The sequence below is a fragment of the Ursus americanus genome, chromosome 31 (assembly GCF_024610735.1).
Source record: "Ursus americanus isolate L20-20 chromosome 31, mUrsAme1.1.p, whole genome shotgun sequence".
In the NCBI taxonomy this organism is placed as follows: domain Eukaryota; kingdom Metazoa; phylum Chordata; class Mammalia; order Carnivora; family Ursidae; genus Ursus; species Ursus americanus.
This window is the reverse complement of record NC_142157.1, coordinates 16,540,544-16,556,453: the sequence shown is the minus strand read 5'-3', so window position 1 is coordinate 16,556,453 and position 15,910 is coordinate 16,540,544. Positions and strand designations below refer to the sequence as shown.

The 15,910-nt window shown below is 45.9% G+C and overlaps 1 protein-coding gene across 2 annotated transcripts in view; it reads left to right on the top strand.

Moving 5' to 3' along the window:
* MSRB2 (methionine sulfoxide reductase B2) overlaps positions 1-11,222 on the top strand; it is a 30,103-nt gene extending 18,881 nt beyond the window's left edge. The window contains exon 5 of one of the 2 annotated variants that reach the window (XM_045787095.2): positions 11,082-11,222. In XM_045787095.2, coding sequence (XP_045643051.2) covers positions 11,082-11,198 — 117 coding nt within the window. In that variant the 3' untranslated portion in view covers positions 11,199-11,222. Of the gene's footprint in view, positions 1-610; positions 2,700-11,081 lie in introns of those variants that run through there. The other variant, XM_045787103.2, reaches the window with a different exon arrangement.
* The last annotated feature ends 4,688 nt before the right edge of the window (positions 11,223-15,910 follow it).

Sequence of the window (15,910 nt, the reverse complement as noted above, 5' to 3'; positions counted from 1 at the left end):
TAAACAGCCTGTCTTATCATCAGCAAAAACCATATACTACAGTACCTGTAACATTATCGAATACTTACCTAGGAGTTGTATTAATGCTCTACAAGCATTGTATCAATTAATCATCACAACAGCTTTATTAAGTAGGTATAATTATTTGTCCCCATTTTATAGATGAGTAAATCAAGGCCTAAGTTAAATAACTTGCTCACATTCTCGCTGATAGCTGTTTACCGCTACTGTGCTCTGCATTCTTTTTTTTTTAAGATTTATTTACTTACTTGAGAGAGCGAGAACATGCCCTCATGACTGTGGGAGCTGGGGGGAGGGGCAGAGGGAGAGAATTTCAAGCAGACCCCCCACTGAGCGTGGTTCCCAACTGCGGCTCAATCTCACGATGACCCATGAGATCATGACCTGAGCCAAAACCAGGAGTCGAGCGCTCGCCACCCAGGCGCCCCTGCATTCTTTCATTTCTTACGTGCATTCTGATGCGATGGACTTTTTCCCCACGCAGACGTCAAACACCAGAGTGGGGTGGCCATGTGGGGTTCCCCTGTCTAACTTCACATAAAGAACTTTGTCTCAGTGGAGAAATGACAGAGGCTTCTCTACTTTGCAGTGTGAAGCCCATCTTGGCCACGTGTTTCCTGATGGCCCCGGGCCTACTGGTCAGAGGTTTTGCATCAACAGTGTGGCCCTGAAGTTCAAACCAAGGAAACACTGACTGTCTCCAAGGATCCCTTTCCCTCGCCACTGCTCCATTTACACGCTCAATTTTCAGTTTATGTGAATGACTCGTTTTATTTACTACCAGACTAAGCTAATTTTGCTGCTGGCAAGCAAGTCCCAGCTTCTGTAATTGACTTACCTGGAATCAGCCCAGCCCGACTCCAGCTTGGATGGTGGAATTTCACAGAATGACAGAGGGGCAGCCACATTTGACTTCTGTAGGCTTTGCCTGGAACCAGAGTGCATGACTCTTTGGGGACATTAAGAAGCCAATGGACTACAAGCCAAAAAGTTCCTACAAAACTACCCTGAACTTCCCATTGCGTTAAGTCCTTTGTGGACATACATAGGTGAGGGATCAAGAGAAAAGAGGAAGGAAATACAGGATTAGAGTAATCAACAATCCCAGCATTGAAAGAAGTACCAAGGACTGGGATTATGGAAGAGCAGCATTTGGGAGGCACACACGGCGATCAGTGGGATGCATGATTCTTTTTCAAAATTTTAAATGTCTTGAACATTCTGGTTTCATCTTTTCTACTGGCAAATAAGTTCCAATGGGAGTTTGTTAGATTTCTGTGGTAATGCATAAAAGTGGCTACAAAGTTAAGCTTTAAATGTTCAAATAAAATATTTAGTAAAGTTTTCTGTGTGCTTTTTGTCTGAGCCTATGAATTTGCTCTTTTATAAAAACAACTCTACGGGGCGCCTGGGTGGCTCAATTGGTTAAGCTCTGCCTTTGGCTCAGGTCATGATCCTGGGATCCTGGGATCAAGCCCCACATTGGGCTCCCTACTCAATGGGGTGTCTGCTTCTCCCTTTTCCTCTGCCCTGCTCCTGCTCTCTCTCTCAAATAAATAACATATTTAAAAATCTGGAATATTTTTAAAAAATCAAAATCAAATACCCAAAAAAATTAGATTACATGGTAGGAGGCATTTGGTTATACCAACACTAATAGGAACTCAACTGTTTTACAAATTGAGAGTCTTGAATAATTTGCTATTGAAAGCATTTAAATTATTTGAGACATAATGGACAGAAAGGAAACTTAATTATTCCAGTTTTACTCCTTATTAGCTTGTAATGCATTATGCAGCTCTTTTAGTGGTTACCTTGGAAATAACAACATGCATTCTAAACTTGTCACAGTCTTATAAAAATTAGTACTTTTTGCTACTTCTCCAAGAATGCTAACCTCAAAACACTTTAACCCCATTAACACCTTTCCATATTTTGTGTTACTATCCCTATGTATTTAATTTAACACGTTTTATTTTTTTTAAGAGTTTACTTATTTGAGAGAGAGAGAGAGCAGGGCGGAGGGCTAGAGGAAGAAGCTGACTCCCCACTGAGCAGGGAGCCCGATGTGGGGCTCCATCCCAGGACCCTGGGATCATGACCTGAGCCGAAGGCAGACGCTTAACCAACTGAGCCACCCAGGCGCCCTTTACACATGTTTTAACCCCTACAAGTTATTATTAATTTATATGTCAATTTTTACTTACATTTACCTTCATTTTTGCCCTTTCTGTTCCTCCTTATTTCTTCCCGAAATCCTATGTTTCCCTGTGGGATTATTTTTTTCTGCTTCAAGAACTCCCTTTTGTTTTAGTTCATGATTACTAGTGATGAATCTTCTGTTTTTTTTGTTGGCAGAGAAATGTATTTATTCTTCTTTGAAATGTTTAAAGCTTTATTGAGGAAAAGTTGACATACAAAAAAGTTGCACATATTTAATGTATAAATTTTGATGAGTGTTGTCTCCTTTCATTTTGGAAATATTTTCCCTGGGTATAGAATTCTAATTTAGAGAAATTTTCTTTCAGCGTTTTTGAAGTTTTGTTCCATTGTCTTTGGCTTCCATCATTTTCTCTGAGAAATCAGTTGTAAGTGCTATTGTTGCTCCTTTGAAAGCAGTGTATTCCCCTCCCCAACCCCAGCTATTTTGATAAATTTCTCTCTTTTTTTTTAATTTTCAGCAGTTTCTGTTGTGCTCTGGTGTGGTTGTCTTTGTATTTATTGTGCTTGGGGTTCACTGAGTTCTTTGAATCTTGGGTTGATACTTGCATTAAAAAAATAAAATATTAAGTAACATATTGACTAAGGGCCACAATGCAATTCTGACGCTAACCACCCAAACTTAGCACCCACGCCACAGGTGTGGGGCACAGTCCCCCACAAGACTCCTCTCGTGTCCATTGCCAGCCGCACGTCAGGGCTCCCTAGGTTACTCGCACTTCCGACCAACTGGCTACAAATTCAGAGGTGCTCCTCTGACCTCCCTCAGCTTCAGTAATTCCCTAGAATGACTCACAAAACTCAGGCAAGTGCTATACTTATTATTACAGTCTATTCTAAAGGATACAAATCAAGACCAGTCAGTGAAGAAACACATAGTGTGAGGTCCCGACACTGAGATTCTGTGCCCTCCCCCCGTGGAATGAGGTTGCATCACCCCTGAAGCACATGGATATGCTCAGCAACGAGGATGCTCACCAGAGCGTTACTGTTCAGTGTTTTCTGGAATTTCATTACATAGGCAGGTTGATTGAATCACGTGAATGAACTCAATCCCCATGCCCCCTTCCCTACTCAGAGTTAGGGAGGTCGGGCTGATAGCACGTGGCTCAAAGCCACAGTCCTCTAGTCACGTGGTTGGTCTTACCATGATCAGACCCCATTGGGGTCATCTTAGCATAAACTCGGGTGTGGTCCAATGGCCCTTCGTGAATAAGAAAGATGCTCTTACCACTCAGGAATTTCCAAGGGTTTAAAAGCTCTACCTCAGGAACCCAGAACAAGGAGGAGACAAATTCTCTATTATGTGACATTTAAGAAATAACACGACATATCAAATATTATAGGATATCGTTAGTACTATATTCATAGCCTTAAATGCTTTTCTTTTTTATAAAAGAAAGTAAATGAAGTAAAAATTCACTTAAAGAAGTTAGAAAAAAGAATAAGGTAATCTTAGTAGATAATAGAATAAAGAAATGACATATTAGGAGGAGACAATGAATTAGGAGAGAAATTTATTAAAGTAAACATCAAACAAAGGAGTCTCTGGAAAACAACACCATAGAGCAAACTTCCAGTAGCTTTAATCAAGAAGAAAGAATATCCATCTGAACTAGAATAGAAATGAAACGTGGGTACAAAAACAGATACAAGACATTTTTAAATTGTTAACACATGCTCTGTAGAGCTCAACTGAGAAATAGAGACGAAACATGTGGGTTCCTTTTTTCACTGAAGTAGAGTCGACATACAATATTAACGTCAGTTTCAGGTGTGTAATATAGTGATTTGACAATTACATACATTACAAAACCCTCACCAGAGCTCAGTGCCGTTACCATCTGTCCTGACACAAAATTACTACAGTATGATTGACTATATTTCCCATGCTGGGCTTTTCGTCCCTGTGACTGACTGACTTTATAACTGGAAGTGTACAGTTCTTGATCCCCTTCACCTCTTTCGTTCATCCTCCCATCCCCCTCTGCTCTGGCAGCCACCCATTTGTTCTCTATTTGTATGAGTCTGTTTCTGTTTTTCGCTTGTTTGCTCATTTATTTAGTTTGTTAGATTCCACAGATAAGTGAGATCCTATGGTGTTTGTCTTTATCTGACTCGTTTCACTTAGCGTAATACCCTCTAGTTCCATGCATGTTGTTGTGAATGACAAGATGTCATTCTTTTTTACGGCTAAGTTAATATTCCTCCCTGTGTGTGTGTGTGTGTGTGTGTGTGTGTGTGTACACACCACGTCTTTATTCATTTACCTCTCAGTGGACACTTGGGTGGCCTCCATATCTCGGCTGTTGTAAATAGTGCTGCAATAAACATAGGGGTGCCTGTATCTTTTTAAATTAGTGTGTTCATTTTCTTCAGGTAAATACCCAGAAGTGGAATTACTGGATTGTATGACATTCCCATTTTTAACTTTTGAGGAACTTCCATACTGTTTTCCATAGTGGCTGCACCAGTTTACATTCCTTCCAACAGTGCACAAGGGTTCCTTTTTCTCCACATCCTTCCCAACACTTGTCTTTTTGATACCAGCCATTCTGACTGGTGGGAGGTGATGTATCGTTGTGGTTTTGATTTGCATTTCCCTGAGGATTAGTGATGTTGAGCATCTTTTCATGTGTCCGATGGCCATCTGGATGTCTTCTTTGGAAAAATGTTTAGGTCCTCTGCCCATTTTTAATTCGATTATTTATTTTTTGGCATTGAGTTGTATGAGTTATTTGTATATTTTGGATATTAACCCCTTATTGGATATATGATTTGCAAATATCTTCTCCAAGGCAGTAGGCTGCCTTTTTGTTGAAATGTATGATTTCTGTAGAAAATATTCAATTATCAAATTGCTGTGAGATCTTTAAAAAAAAAAAAAGAATTTATTTTTAAAAGTAATCTCGGCACCCGACATAGGGCTCACACTTAAAACTCGGAGATCAAGAGTGGCATGCTGTACTGACTGAGCCAGCCAGGCACCCCAAGATCTTAATATCTGAATAGACTAATGTGCATAGAGAAAACTTTAGAAATTATTCGTAGCTGCCTCTCAAAAATAACTCTGCACCTGGAGAGTTTCATGAGTGACTTCCTTCCAACCTCCAATAATGCATATGCCATATACACAGTAGATTTAGTATTTGCAAAACTAACACAAGGATGACATTAAATCCTCTCAAAAGTAGAGCATAACATAAAGGAAGGAGATATATAAGCCAGTTTTACCTAAGAAAGTAGATGTGGGAACAATAAGCAAATTACTAACAAAATGAATTTAATAGGCTATTAAAAGAATAACGTTGCTTTCACTTGGATCAGTATGAACAATTAGATTCCTTGAAGGGCCCTCCAGTGCAAGATAAAACAACCTGCCTGAAACATACTGATTTTTTGAATTATACCACTAACCTACAAGACATAAGAGAAAACTTCAAGACATGTTGGGGGTGGTGAGGGCAGGATTCTAACAGGAACTGAGGGCCCTACACATTCAGAGAAGACTGGGCTGTGCGGATGTGGGGAGCAGTTAAGCCAACATCACTCGTCCATTCAAATACTGATTCAACAAATATTTAAGGGGTACTTGCTGGTCGCTGGGCTCTTTTCTAGTTACCACAGACACAGATGAAATCTCTGAGCTCCTGCCCTCCTTTGGAACTACTCGAGTCTGTAGTGAGGAGACCAGTGTGGCTGAAGAAGAGTGAGTGAGGAAAAGAATAATATACAATGACCTCTCTGTTTTTTTCCAATACGATGAATGAAATGGAGATGTATTGGGGACACCAAAATTTGGAACAAATAATAATAATTAGAATCATGGAATAAAAATTAGAATAATAATTAGAATTGGAAATTGCAGGGAAGCCGGGGAAGCAGGGCTGCTTTTTGTAGGGAGAGCTCCTCCTTGCTGTTCTCTGATTTTCTCCTTAGTGTGTGTGTATTCCTCTGAAGCATGTCTTCACGCTGATCAAAGGGTCTGAGTGGTTGGGTTGGCTGTAATTGCATTTAGGGAAGGAAAGGGGCACCTGGGTGGCCCAGTCAGTTGAGCGTCTCAGGTCATGAACCCGGGGTCCTGGGATCGAGCCCTGCATTGGGCTCCCTGCTCAGGGGGGAGTCTGCTTCTCCCTCCACGCCTCCTCCCTGCTCCTGCATGCATGTTCGCTCTCTTTTTCTCATTCTCTCTCTCTCAAATAAATAAAAATTAAAAAGAAAGGAAAGGATGGAGCAGACACATGTCACATCGCCACCAGCGCATACACCCTGTCCTGAATCGTGAAGTTAGGGTTAGCTTAAAAACCGAGTCGAAAACGCGCCCTGGTAGGCACTCGCACTCTCACGAAGGTGTAAACCTCAGTCTGAAGGCTGGCCGATGACTCTGAAGGTGTCCTTCCTGTCGTCACGGGCGTGTTGGACACACCATTGGTCTGAGGGGTTTTAGAGGCCTGTTCCTTATAGATTTGTTGAATCATATTGTACATAACACTGTAGATTAAAAAAAGAAAGAAAGCCCAAGGACGTTTCTCAAAAGTTATTGGCTGTGGCTTGATCCTGCCCTGGCATAAGCCATAAACAGCATTATCCATCCCCCCTGACGCAAGGGTGACTTGAACACGACATCTTGCCAGTGACCTTCAGAGTCCCAGGTCTACTGACCCACTAGCATGGTGAGGTGGCCCACGAGCCACCACGGCACTTGCAGACTCCAGCCAAAGGTCATTTTCTCAAGACACCAGCAAGTGAGGAATCCTTTAGAGAATGCGTCCGTTCACAGGCTTGCTTTCTCCCTCCCCGTACTCCTCTCCCCGTACTCTCCGACCTGTCTCCCATCTTAGAACACACTAGCACAGGGTCCCCCGAGTCTAGCTCCGGGAGCAGCGCTGCGGGGTGGCCTTTGTGGCCGGCTGAGAGCTTCTGCTCACTTCAGGGGTGAAAAGGGGGCCTCCCCCAGGGCCGCATCCCTGCCTGTGTGAGGGAGGGGGTTTGTACCTGTGACGTTATCCAAGACAAGGTCCTGGAGTGTTGGAACGGGATGACCTGAAGTGAGACTCTTTATCCTCCTCCCAGAGAGTTCTGAACAAAAGAATAATTCCTGTTACATTTAGATGCCAATTATCAGGGAGGGGGTAGGAAGAGAAGAGGGTGGAGGGAACATTCGGAGTAATCGGAGTATTTGGCTGATTGGTAACTGTTTACAGCTTGTTTCTTTCTAGTGCGTACCCCTTGAAATCATTTTCTTTGTAAATGTTAAAAGCCATATGAAAAAAAAAACCTATCTTGATTACTCTTCTTTGTATTTCAATCAGCAGTATGTCAGCCTCTGAACAAACTATAATTCCTTCACCGTGCCTGTTGAGGGGAACATTTAGACCGCATTTAAAAAAAAAAAAATACCTTGGTACGGGTCTCAAGAAAATTAGCAATTAAAATAATCTATTTTCTGCGCTTCCCTATCAACACAGCCGCTTGATTGAATTCGCAGCCTCGGGCACGGCTTTGCTCAGGGGCCTTGTCTTGCCCGATTCCGAGCTGCTGGAATCCCCGGAGGCATCTGAAGTCTGGGGAGGCAGCGCCCGGTGGTCCCGAATCTATTAGCGCGTCCTTTATTTTAGAACCGAACTTGATGCCTTTTCCAGAAAATATGCATCTCGGGGTCACCGGGACTCCCCTCAAATCTCTCCCAGGCGGGACTAAAGAAGGCGCCTGGCCAGGGCGGGAGCCCTCAGGAGACCTGCTGCTCCTGTGTCCTCCCGCCCGCACCCCCAGCCACAGCCTGCGCTTCCCCCAAAGACACTCTTCCCAGCACCGACCATGCTACGGAGAGAAGAGAATGAAAAGTCCCCGGGGCCAACCCCAGCGGCTTTTACCGGTAAACAACCTGAATCCTAGACAGACTAAACTAGCTAGTGATGGCCGTGGCACCCCAAGGTTCCTGAACCCCATGCCCGTTTCCCCCCCGCGCCCACCCCCCCTGTGGTCTTGATGGGTGGAAATAGGCTTGGGTGGTTTCTGTCGTGGAAAAAGCGAGATGTTCACCTAGCACAACAGTTTGGATGTGATCCTGATTTCAGGCAGAGGAAGAGACTTGAGGACTTCTCAAGGTCAAGGTCAGGCCCAAGAGTCTGAGAGCTCCAGGAAATGTGGTAGGGCTCCGTATAAGTGGGCGGCCATCCCGCACGGCCTCGTTGCCCGCCCTCCGCAACCTTCCCGGAGCCAGGACACCCAGGCCTGCGGCAGGGCCAGCCCTTTCTGAGGGGGGAAAGTCACCACCTCACTGGTCAGGAGGCACCGGCTCTCACACCCCCACGGGCAGCTGATGCCGAGATTTTGCAGCCCGAGTGCCTCTCTGGCCGCACCCTTGTCCCTGCAAGTACTCCAACGGGTGTAGGAGCAGGGGATGCCAATGGCAAGGGGCAGGGTGGCCTGGGCAGGGGACTGACACTGAGAAGAGCCCGCAAGACAAGGTGCAGCAGAGAAGAAACATCTCCAACAGGAACTAAGCCATGGCATCTGGGTCCTGAGTCTGGGTCGGGAATGGAGGGGAGGGTCCCCTTGTAGAGCCCCTTGGGTGACCACTTCTGCCTTGCCTAAGACATTCGTCATCCCTGGAGCCTAAGCTCAGCTGTCATTCCGGGATCAGAACAATGACTGCATGGACAGAACCCTCCCTGGGGCCTCCTCCCTTGGGCAATCCAGAAGCAGACGGGGCTGGGAGGAACAGACGGACGGTCCGCCATCGCCAACGCACATGGAGACATGGTTACCACAAGACTGTCTACAAACTGTCTTCAGTGGGCCGGTGAGGCCTAGACTAAACTCAGTTCAGCGACACTTCCAGAATGTCCAAGCTAAGCATCGCAGGGCTTTGCCATGAACAGCAAGCCCCCAGGGCCCAGGGACCCCCCAACCACCACCTATCAGGACACGCTTAACAAAAGTGCCTCGGGCTCATTCTAAGACAATCAGGTTGATAATTTATGATTCAGAATAATCAATTAATGAAAATGATAGTAAAAAAGCAATAAATATTTAAAAACGTCAACCTTTTATAAGCCTTTAAGCATTTTTTTCACTTCTATGATTTTTTTTTTTAATGTAGGAGTGCTTGCATGAGAATTGCAGTATTTATGAGTCCTAGGACTATTTTCTGAATTTATGTATTTTCTTTTTAGAAAATTGTTTCCAAAGTGGGGCATTTTTTCCTAATTCATTTCAATCAGTATGCTTACTCTGCTTGACAGTGCTTTCTGTGAATTTAAAATTTCCTCTTCGGTTCTAAGTAAATCTCTGAAAGAATATTGATCAACACTAATCTTTCATATCCCTGTTATTTGTATTGCTAATGTGTGTGCACTCCAGGATTATTGGTGTTTAAATGCATCTTGTAATATTGGCTACTGCCTGTTATTTTGCTTTCCAAGCGGATACGAGTTCATCTCCAGTGAGGAATTCCTGCTTCCCTGTTACAAATTGTGTGCTCTGCCCGAGTGCCGGCGAGATGGGAGGCCGTGCCCACGGGAGGGGACAGGGGGCCAAGCAGATGCCGGCGGGGTAACCCATGTTCCCGCCCCGGCCTGCCCACCACGGTATTTGTTTCATGGAGCAGAGGATGGCCTCCGCTCTGCTTCTGGCCCCTGGCAGGGGGTTTCAACCATCCTAGGAAGGAACCCTTTTCATGAACATCTCTGTTGGATTCTAGAGAAGCACACTGAGCTCTTCAGGACATTCTTGAGGAGAATGGCCCAAGATGAGGGGCAGAGGGAGGGAGACGGGAGAGCGCAGTGGCGGGGGCAGCCATTTTTCCGGCCTCTTCGGATATCCCAGCCGTGTCCTGCTGCCTCCAGGATCGGTGGCCGGGCCGTGGTCAGCGTGTGGTCAGCTCAGAGCCCGCATGCACCCAGCCCCAGCCCCAGCGATGCGTCATGGCCGCCAGCAGGGCCCACGAGCGGCAGAGCTGCCCGGAGACAGGGGCCGGCAACCAGCCATGCTGACTGCCGCTGATGCCTGGTTGGTGCTGCCCCCAAGGACCCTTTGCAGACTCCCCCAAGTAACCGGAGACATAAGGATCGCTATGTCCCTTTTAAAGTATGTTTAGGGAGCCCCAAACTATTGTAATCTGGACATGAAAAATGAATAGGGGGCGCCTGGTTGGCTCGGTCGGGTAAGGGTCCGACTCTTGGTTTCAGCTCAGGTCATGATCTCAGGGTTGGGAGATCAAGCCCCGCATCAGGCTCCATGCTGGGTGTGGAGCCGGCTGAAGATTCTCTCTCTCCCTCTCCCCCTAAAAAAAAAAAAAAAAGACGGGGACTTCATATTGTAGCCATAGGCTAGTGAAGCCTGGATGTACCCTGTAGACCTATGATGGTTATAAAGCTAAATTAAAGAGAAGATTAGCCAGGCAAAACATTTCTTCCCTCTTTATTCTAATTTTGATAGTAAAAACTGACATTAAAAATTAATTCAGTTATGGGTTCCCGGGTGGCTTAGTTGGTTGCCTTTGACTCAGGTCATGATCCTGGGGTCCTGGGATCAAGCCCCGAGTTGGGCTCCCTGCTCAGCGAGAGTCTGCCTCTCCCTCTCCTTCTGTGCTCACTCTCTCTCTCTCAAGTAAATAAATAAAATCTTTAAAAAAATTAATTCAATTAAAACTTCACTGAGATATTGCTCACCTATGAAATCGGCAAAAGTCCAAAAATTTGCTGACAGCCTCTGCTGACAAGACTGTGGAGAAACAGGTCTCGCGATACAGAATGGCACAGCCAATTTCAGGACACTTGGACGATATCTACCAGAAAGCCTACAGCCGCCCTTTGACCCGGTAATGTCATTCCTAGGAATTGATCCCAAAGATACCTTGGCAAGACCGCGCAAGGGTATTCACGGCAGCGCTGTTAGTGAAAGCAAGACTGGAAGCCGTCCAAATGCTCTTCAGTAGGGCGATGGGTGAGTAAGCTGTGCTTGGGCACACAGGGAGGACTGCCCAATTATAAAAAGAAGAGTTGGGACGCCTGGGTAGTGCAGTCGTTAGGCGTCTGCCTTCGGCTCAGGGCGTGATCCCGGTGTTCCGGGATCGAGCCCCACATCAGGCTCCTCCGCTATGAGCCTGCTTCTTCCTCTCCCACTCCCCCTGCTTGTGTTCCCTCTCTCGCTGGCTGTCTCTACCTCTGTCAAATAAATAAATAATCTTAAAAAAAAAAAAGAAAGAAATGAAGAGTCTATATGCTATTCTGGGATGATCTTCGGGATATATTGTTAAGTGAAAAAAAGCACAGTGGAGAAAAATGTGGGTAGTATCCTACTATTCATCTAATAAAGAGGGAGACTTCTCCAAATACACCTTCCTTTGTAAATTTGCTTTGGAAACTATGATAATATTTTACATAATTTTAAAACAAATTCAATTTTAAAAAGCAATCCCCCGGGATGCCTGAGTGGCTCAATCAGTTAAGTATCTGACTCTTGATTTCAGCTCAGGTCATGATCTCAGGGTTGTGAGATTGAGCTCCGTGTGGGGCTTTGTGCTGGGTCTGGAGCCTGCTTCAGATTCTCTCCCTCTCTCTCTCCTTCTGTGCCCCCCACCTCCCTCCACCTCTCCACTTGCATGCAATTGTGCACCCTCTCTCAAAAAAAAAAATGAGATAGGGGCACTTGGGTGGCACAGTGGTTAAGTGTCTGCCTTCGGCTCAGGGCGTGATCCCGGCATTATGGGATCGAGCCCCACATCAGGCTCCTCTGCTATGAGCCTGCTTCTTCCTCTCCCACTCCCCCTGCTTGTGTTCCCTCTCTCGCTGGCTGTCTCTATCTCTGTCGAATAAATAAATAAAATCTTAAAAAAAAATAAGATAAAAATTAAAAAATAAAAAAGCAATCCCCAAGTCATCAAGACCAAAGTGAAACAGTGCACCTAACTGTATCACGTTAGTGGCATAACTACACAGAGAGGCACAGTTTGAAGTGATTCTAAAACATGACAATTTGACTGTATATCCATAATGGGCTGTTCCCTAGGACCAAAAAAAACCTGCAAAAGAAGAAAAATTAAACTATTTTCCGTATCATATTTTCAGCATCTCAGTAATTATGTTGGTGTCATTGGGAACTGGGATTTTCAGGATGGAACAAAGGAGAAACCCATGGAAGATGGATAAGGTTGGGTAAAGACCCTGTAGTTTTCAATGTGAGTGGGAAATAACAGTATGTAATCATATTAAACTCCTTATCTTTTTATCTTTATCCTAACTCTATGGATAGAGTGTGCTCTCTCTTTCTCTGTCAAATAAATAAATAAAATCTTAAAAAAAGATAAAAATCCATTAGTCCACTTTTTAAAAAAATATTTTATTTATTTATTTATTTATTTGACAGAGAGAGGGGGAGAGAGCACAAGCAGGGGGAGCAGTACGCAGATGGAGAGGGAGAAGCAGGCTCCCCGATGAGCAAGGAGCTCTATGCAGGGCTCCATCCCAGGACTGTGGGGTCATGACCTGAGCCGAAGGCAGACACTTAACCAGCTGAACCACACAGGCACCCCCATTGGCCCATTTTTGAGGGTATTAGGTAACCAAGTAATTATTTTGAAAAGTGCCTGCTATATAGCCAGAATGTTTGTGTCCCCCCAAAATTCATGTGTTGAAACCTAGCGCCCAATGTGATGATAATTGGGGGTGGGGCCTTGGACAGTACTTATGTCTCAAGGGTGGAGGAATTATGTCCTGAATGGGACAGGTGCCCTTCTAAGAGATGCCAGGGAGCTCCCTTCCTGCTTCTTCAAGATCCAGGAATGGGCCTTCCCAGACATCTAATCTGCCAGCGCCTTCATCTTGGAATTCCCAGTGTCCAGCAGTGCGAGAAATGAATTTCTGTTGTTTATAAACCAACCAGTCGACTGTATTCTGTTGTAGCAGTCCACATGGATTACGAGACTGGCAGGTAAAACAAGGCCTCAAGCACCGATCCTGCCTTTCCTATGGGGGCTGTATTCGGGGCCAGTCAAATCCCTGCTTTTGGTGAGGTTTCTCTCTAAAGAGGTAAGCCAGATGATACATAGATGTATCGTGCTGCACTACCATTTTCCAGTCCTTAATGGAAGGATGGCTCCAGGTCATCATCATCAAAAAAGAGAAACATGGGGCGCCTGGGTGGCTCAGTCCTTAAGCGTCTGCCTTGGGCTCAGGGCATGATCCCAGCGTTCTGGGATCGAGCCCCACATCAGGCTCCTCCGCTGGGAGCCTGCTTCTTCCTTTCCCGCTCCCCCTGTTTGTGTTCCCTCTCTCGCTGGCTGTCTCTTTCTCTGTCAAATAAATAAATAAAATCTTAAAAAAAAAAAAAAAAGAATTCTTTAAAAAAAAAAAGAGAAACAAGCCTTAATCTTACCCCACAATTCCACACTGAATCTGGTGACCTTCTGACAGCTGACCTAGTGTCCCTGGTCCTGCCTCCAAGCAGATGAGCTCCAGTGCAGCGTTTCTGAGGACGAGGGAGAAAAACATTTCCTCCCCCGTTCTGATGGTTCCCGAGAGTGCGCCACCTGCCGGGCACTCTGCTGAATATTTGCTGTCTATCATCTCATTTAATCTCCGCAACAACCCTATGAGACGGGTATTGATACTCCCATTTTACAGGTGAGGAGTTAAAGTGGCCAAGTTGAGATTCAAACCCAGGTCTTTCTGATTCCAAAATCTATGTTTTGGGCACAACTTTATGTATAACGTGGACCCTCTGCCTTCATCACATTGTGTGTCATGGATCCAACATCCCCGGTCCGTGTTCCAGCGAAGATCCCAGCCGGAAAACTGCTGCCCCCACCCCCCCGAAGCGGCCGAGCCAGCCCAGCTCCGCCCCTGTCCCGTGATCAGCTGCGCCGGGCCCATCACTGTGAGGTCGCTTGGACGCAGGATTCCTAGGCCACTTGAAAGGTAAAACCCGAACACAGGAAGCGGCAAGAGGAGTTCGGACATGAAAACCAGTCAGCTCATAAAAATGTGGGGGGATTGAGAGAACACAGCTGCTGCTCCCCCCCTCCCCCACCCCCAACAGCCGATGTGGAGCCCGCAGCCACGCCAGCACAGGCAAGCCAGGCCCCGCGGGGCTGGAGCCCACGTTGAGTGTCTCCCCTGTGGTCCGCAGCTGGAAGGCCCACCGCCCCCCCCCCCACCCTTCGCTGCTCCCTAGCTGCCCCGGGGCGCTTCTGGGCACTCGCCAGGAAACAGTGTGTCTGTAGACTGCGTTACCCCAAAACTCCACAAAGCCTTTCATCGCTGTGTCGGATGCTGGGAAATAAAGAGATAAACCAAGCCTGTGAACTTCTCTTTCTGCTCCAGACGCATTGGCCTTGTTCGGCTCCACACCGGTGCCGTGCTCCTTCTGGCTTGGAGCATGAGAGGTTTCTACAGGGAACCCCCTTCCTTTCCTCTTAGATGCCTTACTCCTAGGGGCTCAGCTTACTGTCACTTCTTTGGGAAAAAACCTGTGAGCTCCCGGACCAGCTCCCATCCTCCCGTCACACACTCTGGACTCTTTCAAATGACTTAATTACACCTGCAATTCAAAAATAATGTAATTACTTATTTACATTCTTCCTCACTTGATGATGAGCTGCAAGCATCTGGATCTTAACCACAGGCCCTCCACCCCTCCCATGGAGGACTTGAAGGCAGGCTCAAATGGCAAGTCTCAGGTGTGGCTTAAGCCAGAGTCTGACATCGCCTCGCCTTGGAGCTGCAGGCCCTGGACACATCACCAAAGGCAAGCAGTCTTCTTGGTGGAGGTGATGGGCTCGGGGGGGGGGGGGGGGGGGGGCTCCCAAGGCTGTCATGCTCACTTCTATTTTTGCAGGACCTACAGAGTACCTGGGTCACAGTAGGTACTCCCCAGATACTCCATCGGATGACTGACGGATATTGGAGGCCTGGTAGTCTGGGTCATGGGCTGCGCAAAGAGTTTCCGAGGTGCGGGGTCGCCCTGTGCCGGGATGGTCCTGGTCGGTGTCCTTTCCCTTCCCAGAATGTCCTAGTTTGGAGCACCACGTATTTGCATGCCCTCGCGGAAGAATCAGTCAGTCCAAATTCTTCTTCGTTATTAAATAAATACATCTCAGTTAATCAAAGTCATTTCGAGGTCTTCATATTTTTGAACCAACTTTTATGTGGTTTAGCCAAAGCCCTTTTAGACATACTCTGAGCTAGAAATGAAGACTGAAGTTTTTCTTATCTGCAAAAAGTGGTCTGCTACTAGCCCACCCCGACCCCAGGTGTTTTTTTAAAGGTCAATACTAATTCCAAATTCTTCTTTTTGATAAGGAAGGGGAGAGTCAGTCGTAATTCTATTTTCATCCAGCAGCTTACCCTCTAGTCCTGGGTGGAAACATTGGCCATCGTGCAGGACGGGGGTGAAAACACATCACTCGGGGCTCTAAATTCCTTTCTCACATCCGTTCTAGGTTCAAGAATTTCCACGCGAATCACTTTTTTCCCCTTATATGAGAGTAAACAATGTTCAGTTTGGAAAGTTAAGAAAATACAGGTAGGCAAAAAGAAGAAAATCGAAATCACTGCAATCTGATGCCCAGAGATAGCCACTCTGAATACTTTGAGATCATTTTTCTCCCATGAAAAGATATACTTTTTATTTTTAAAAAAGAAAGCACACTTGGGCAGTGTTGAAA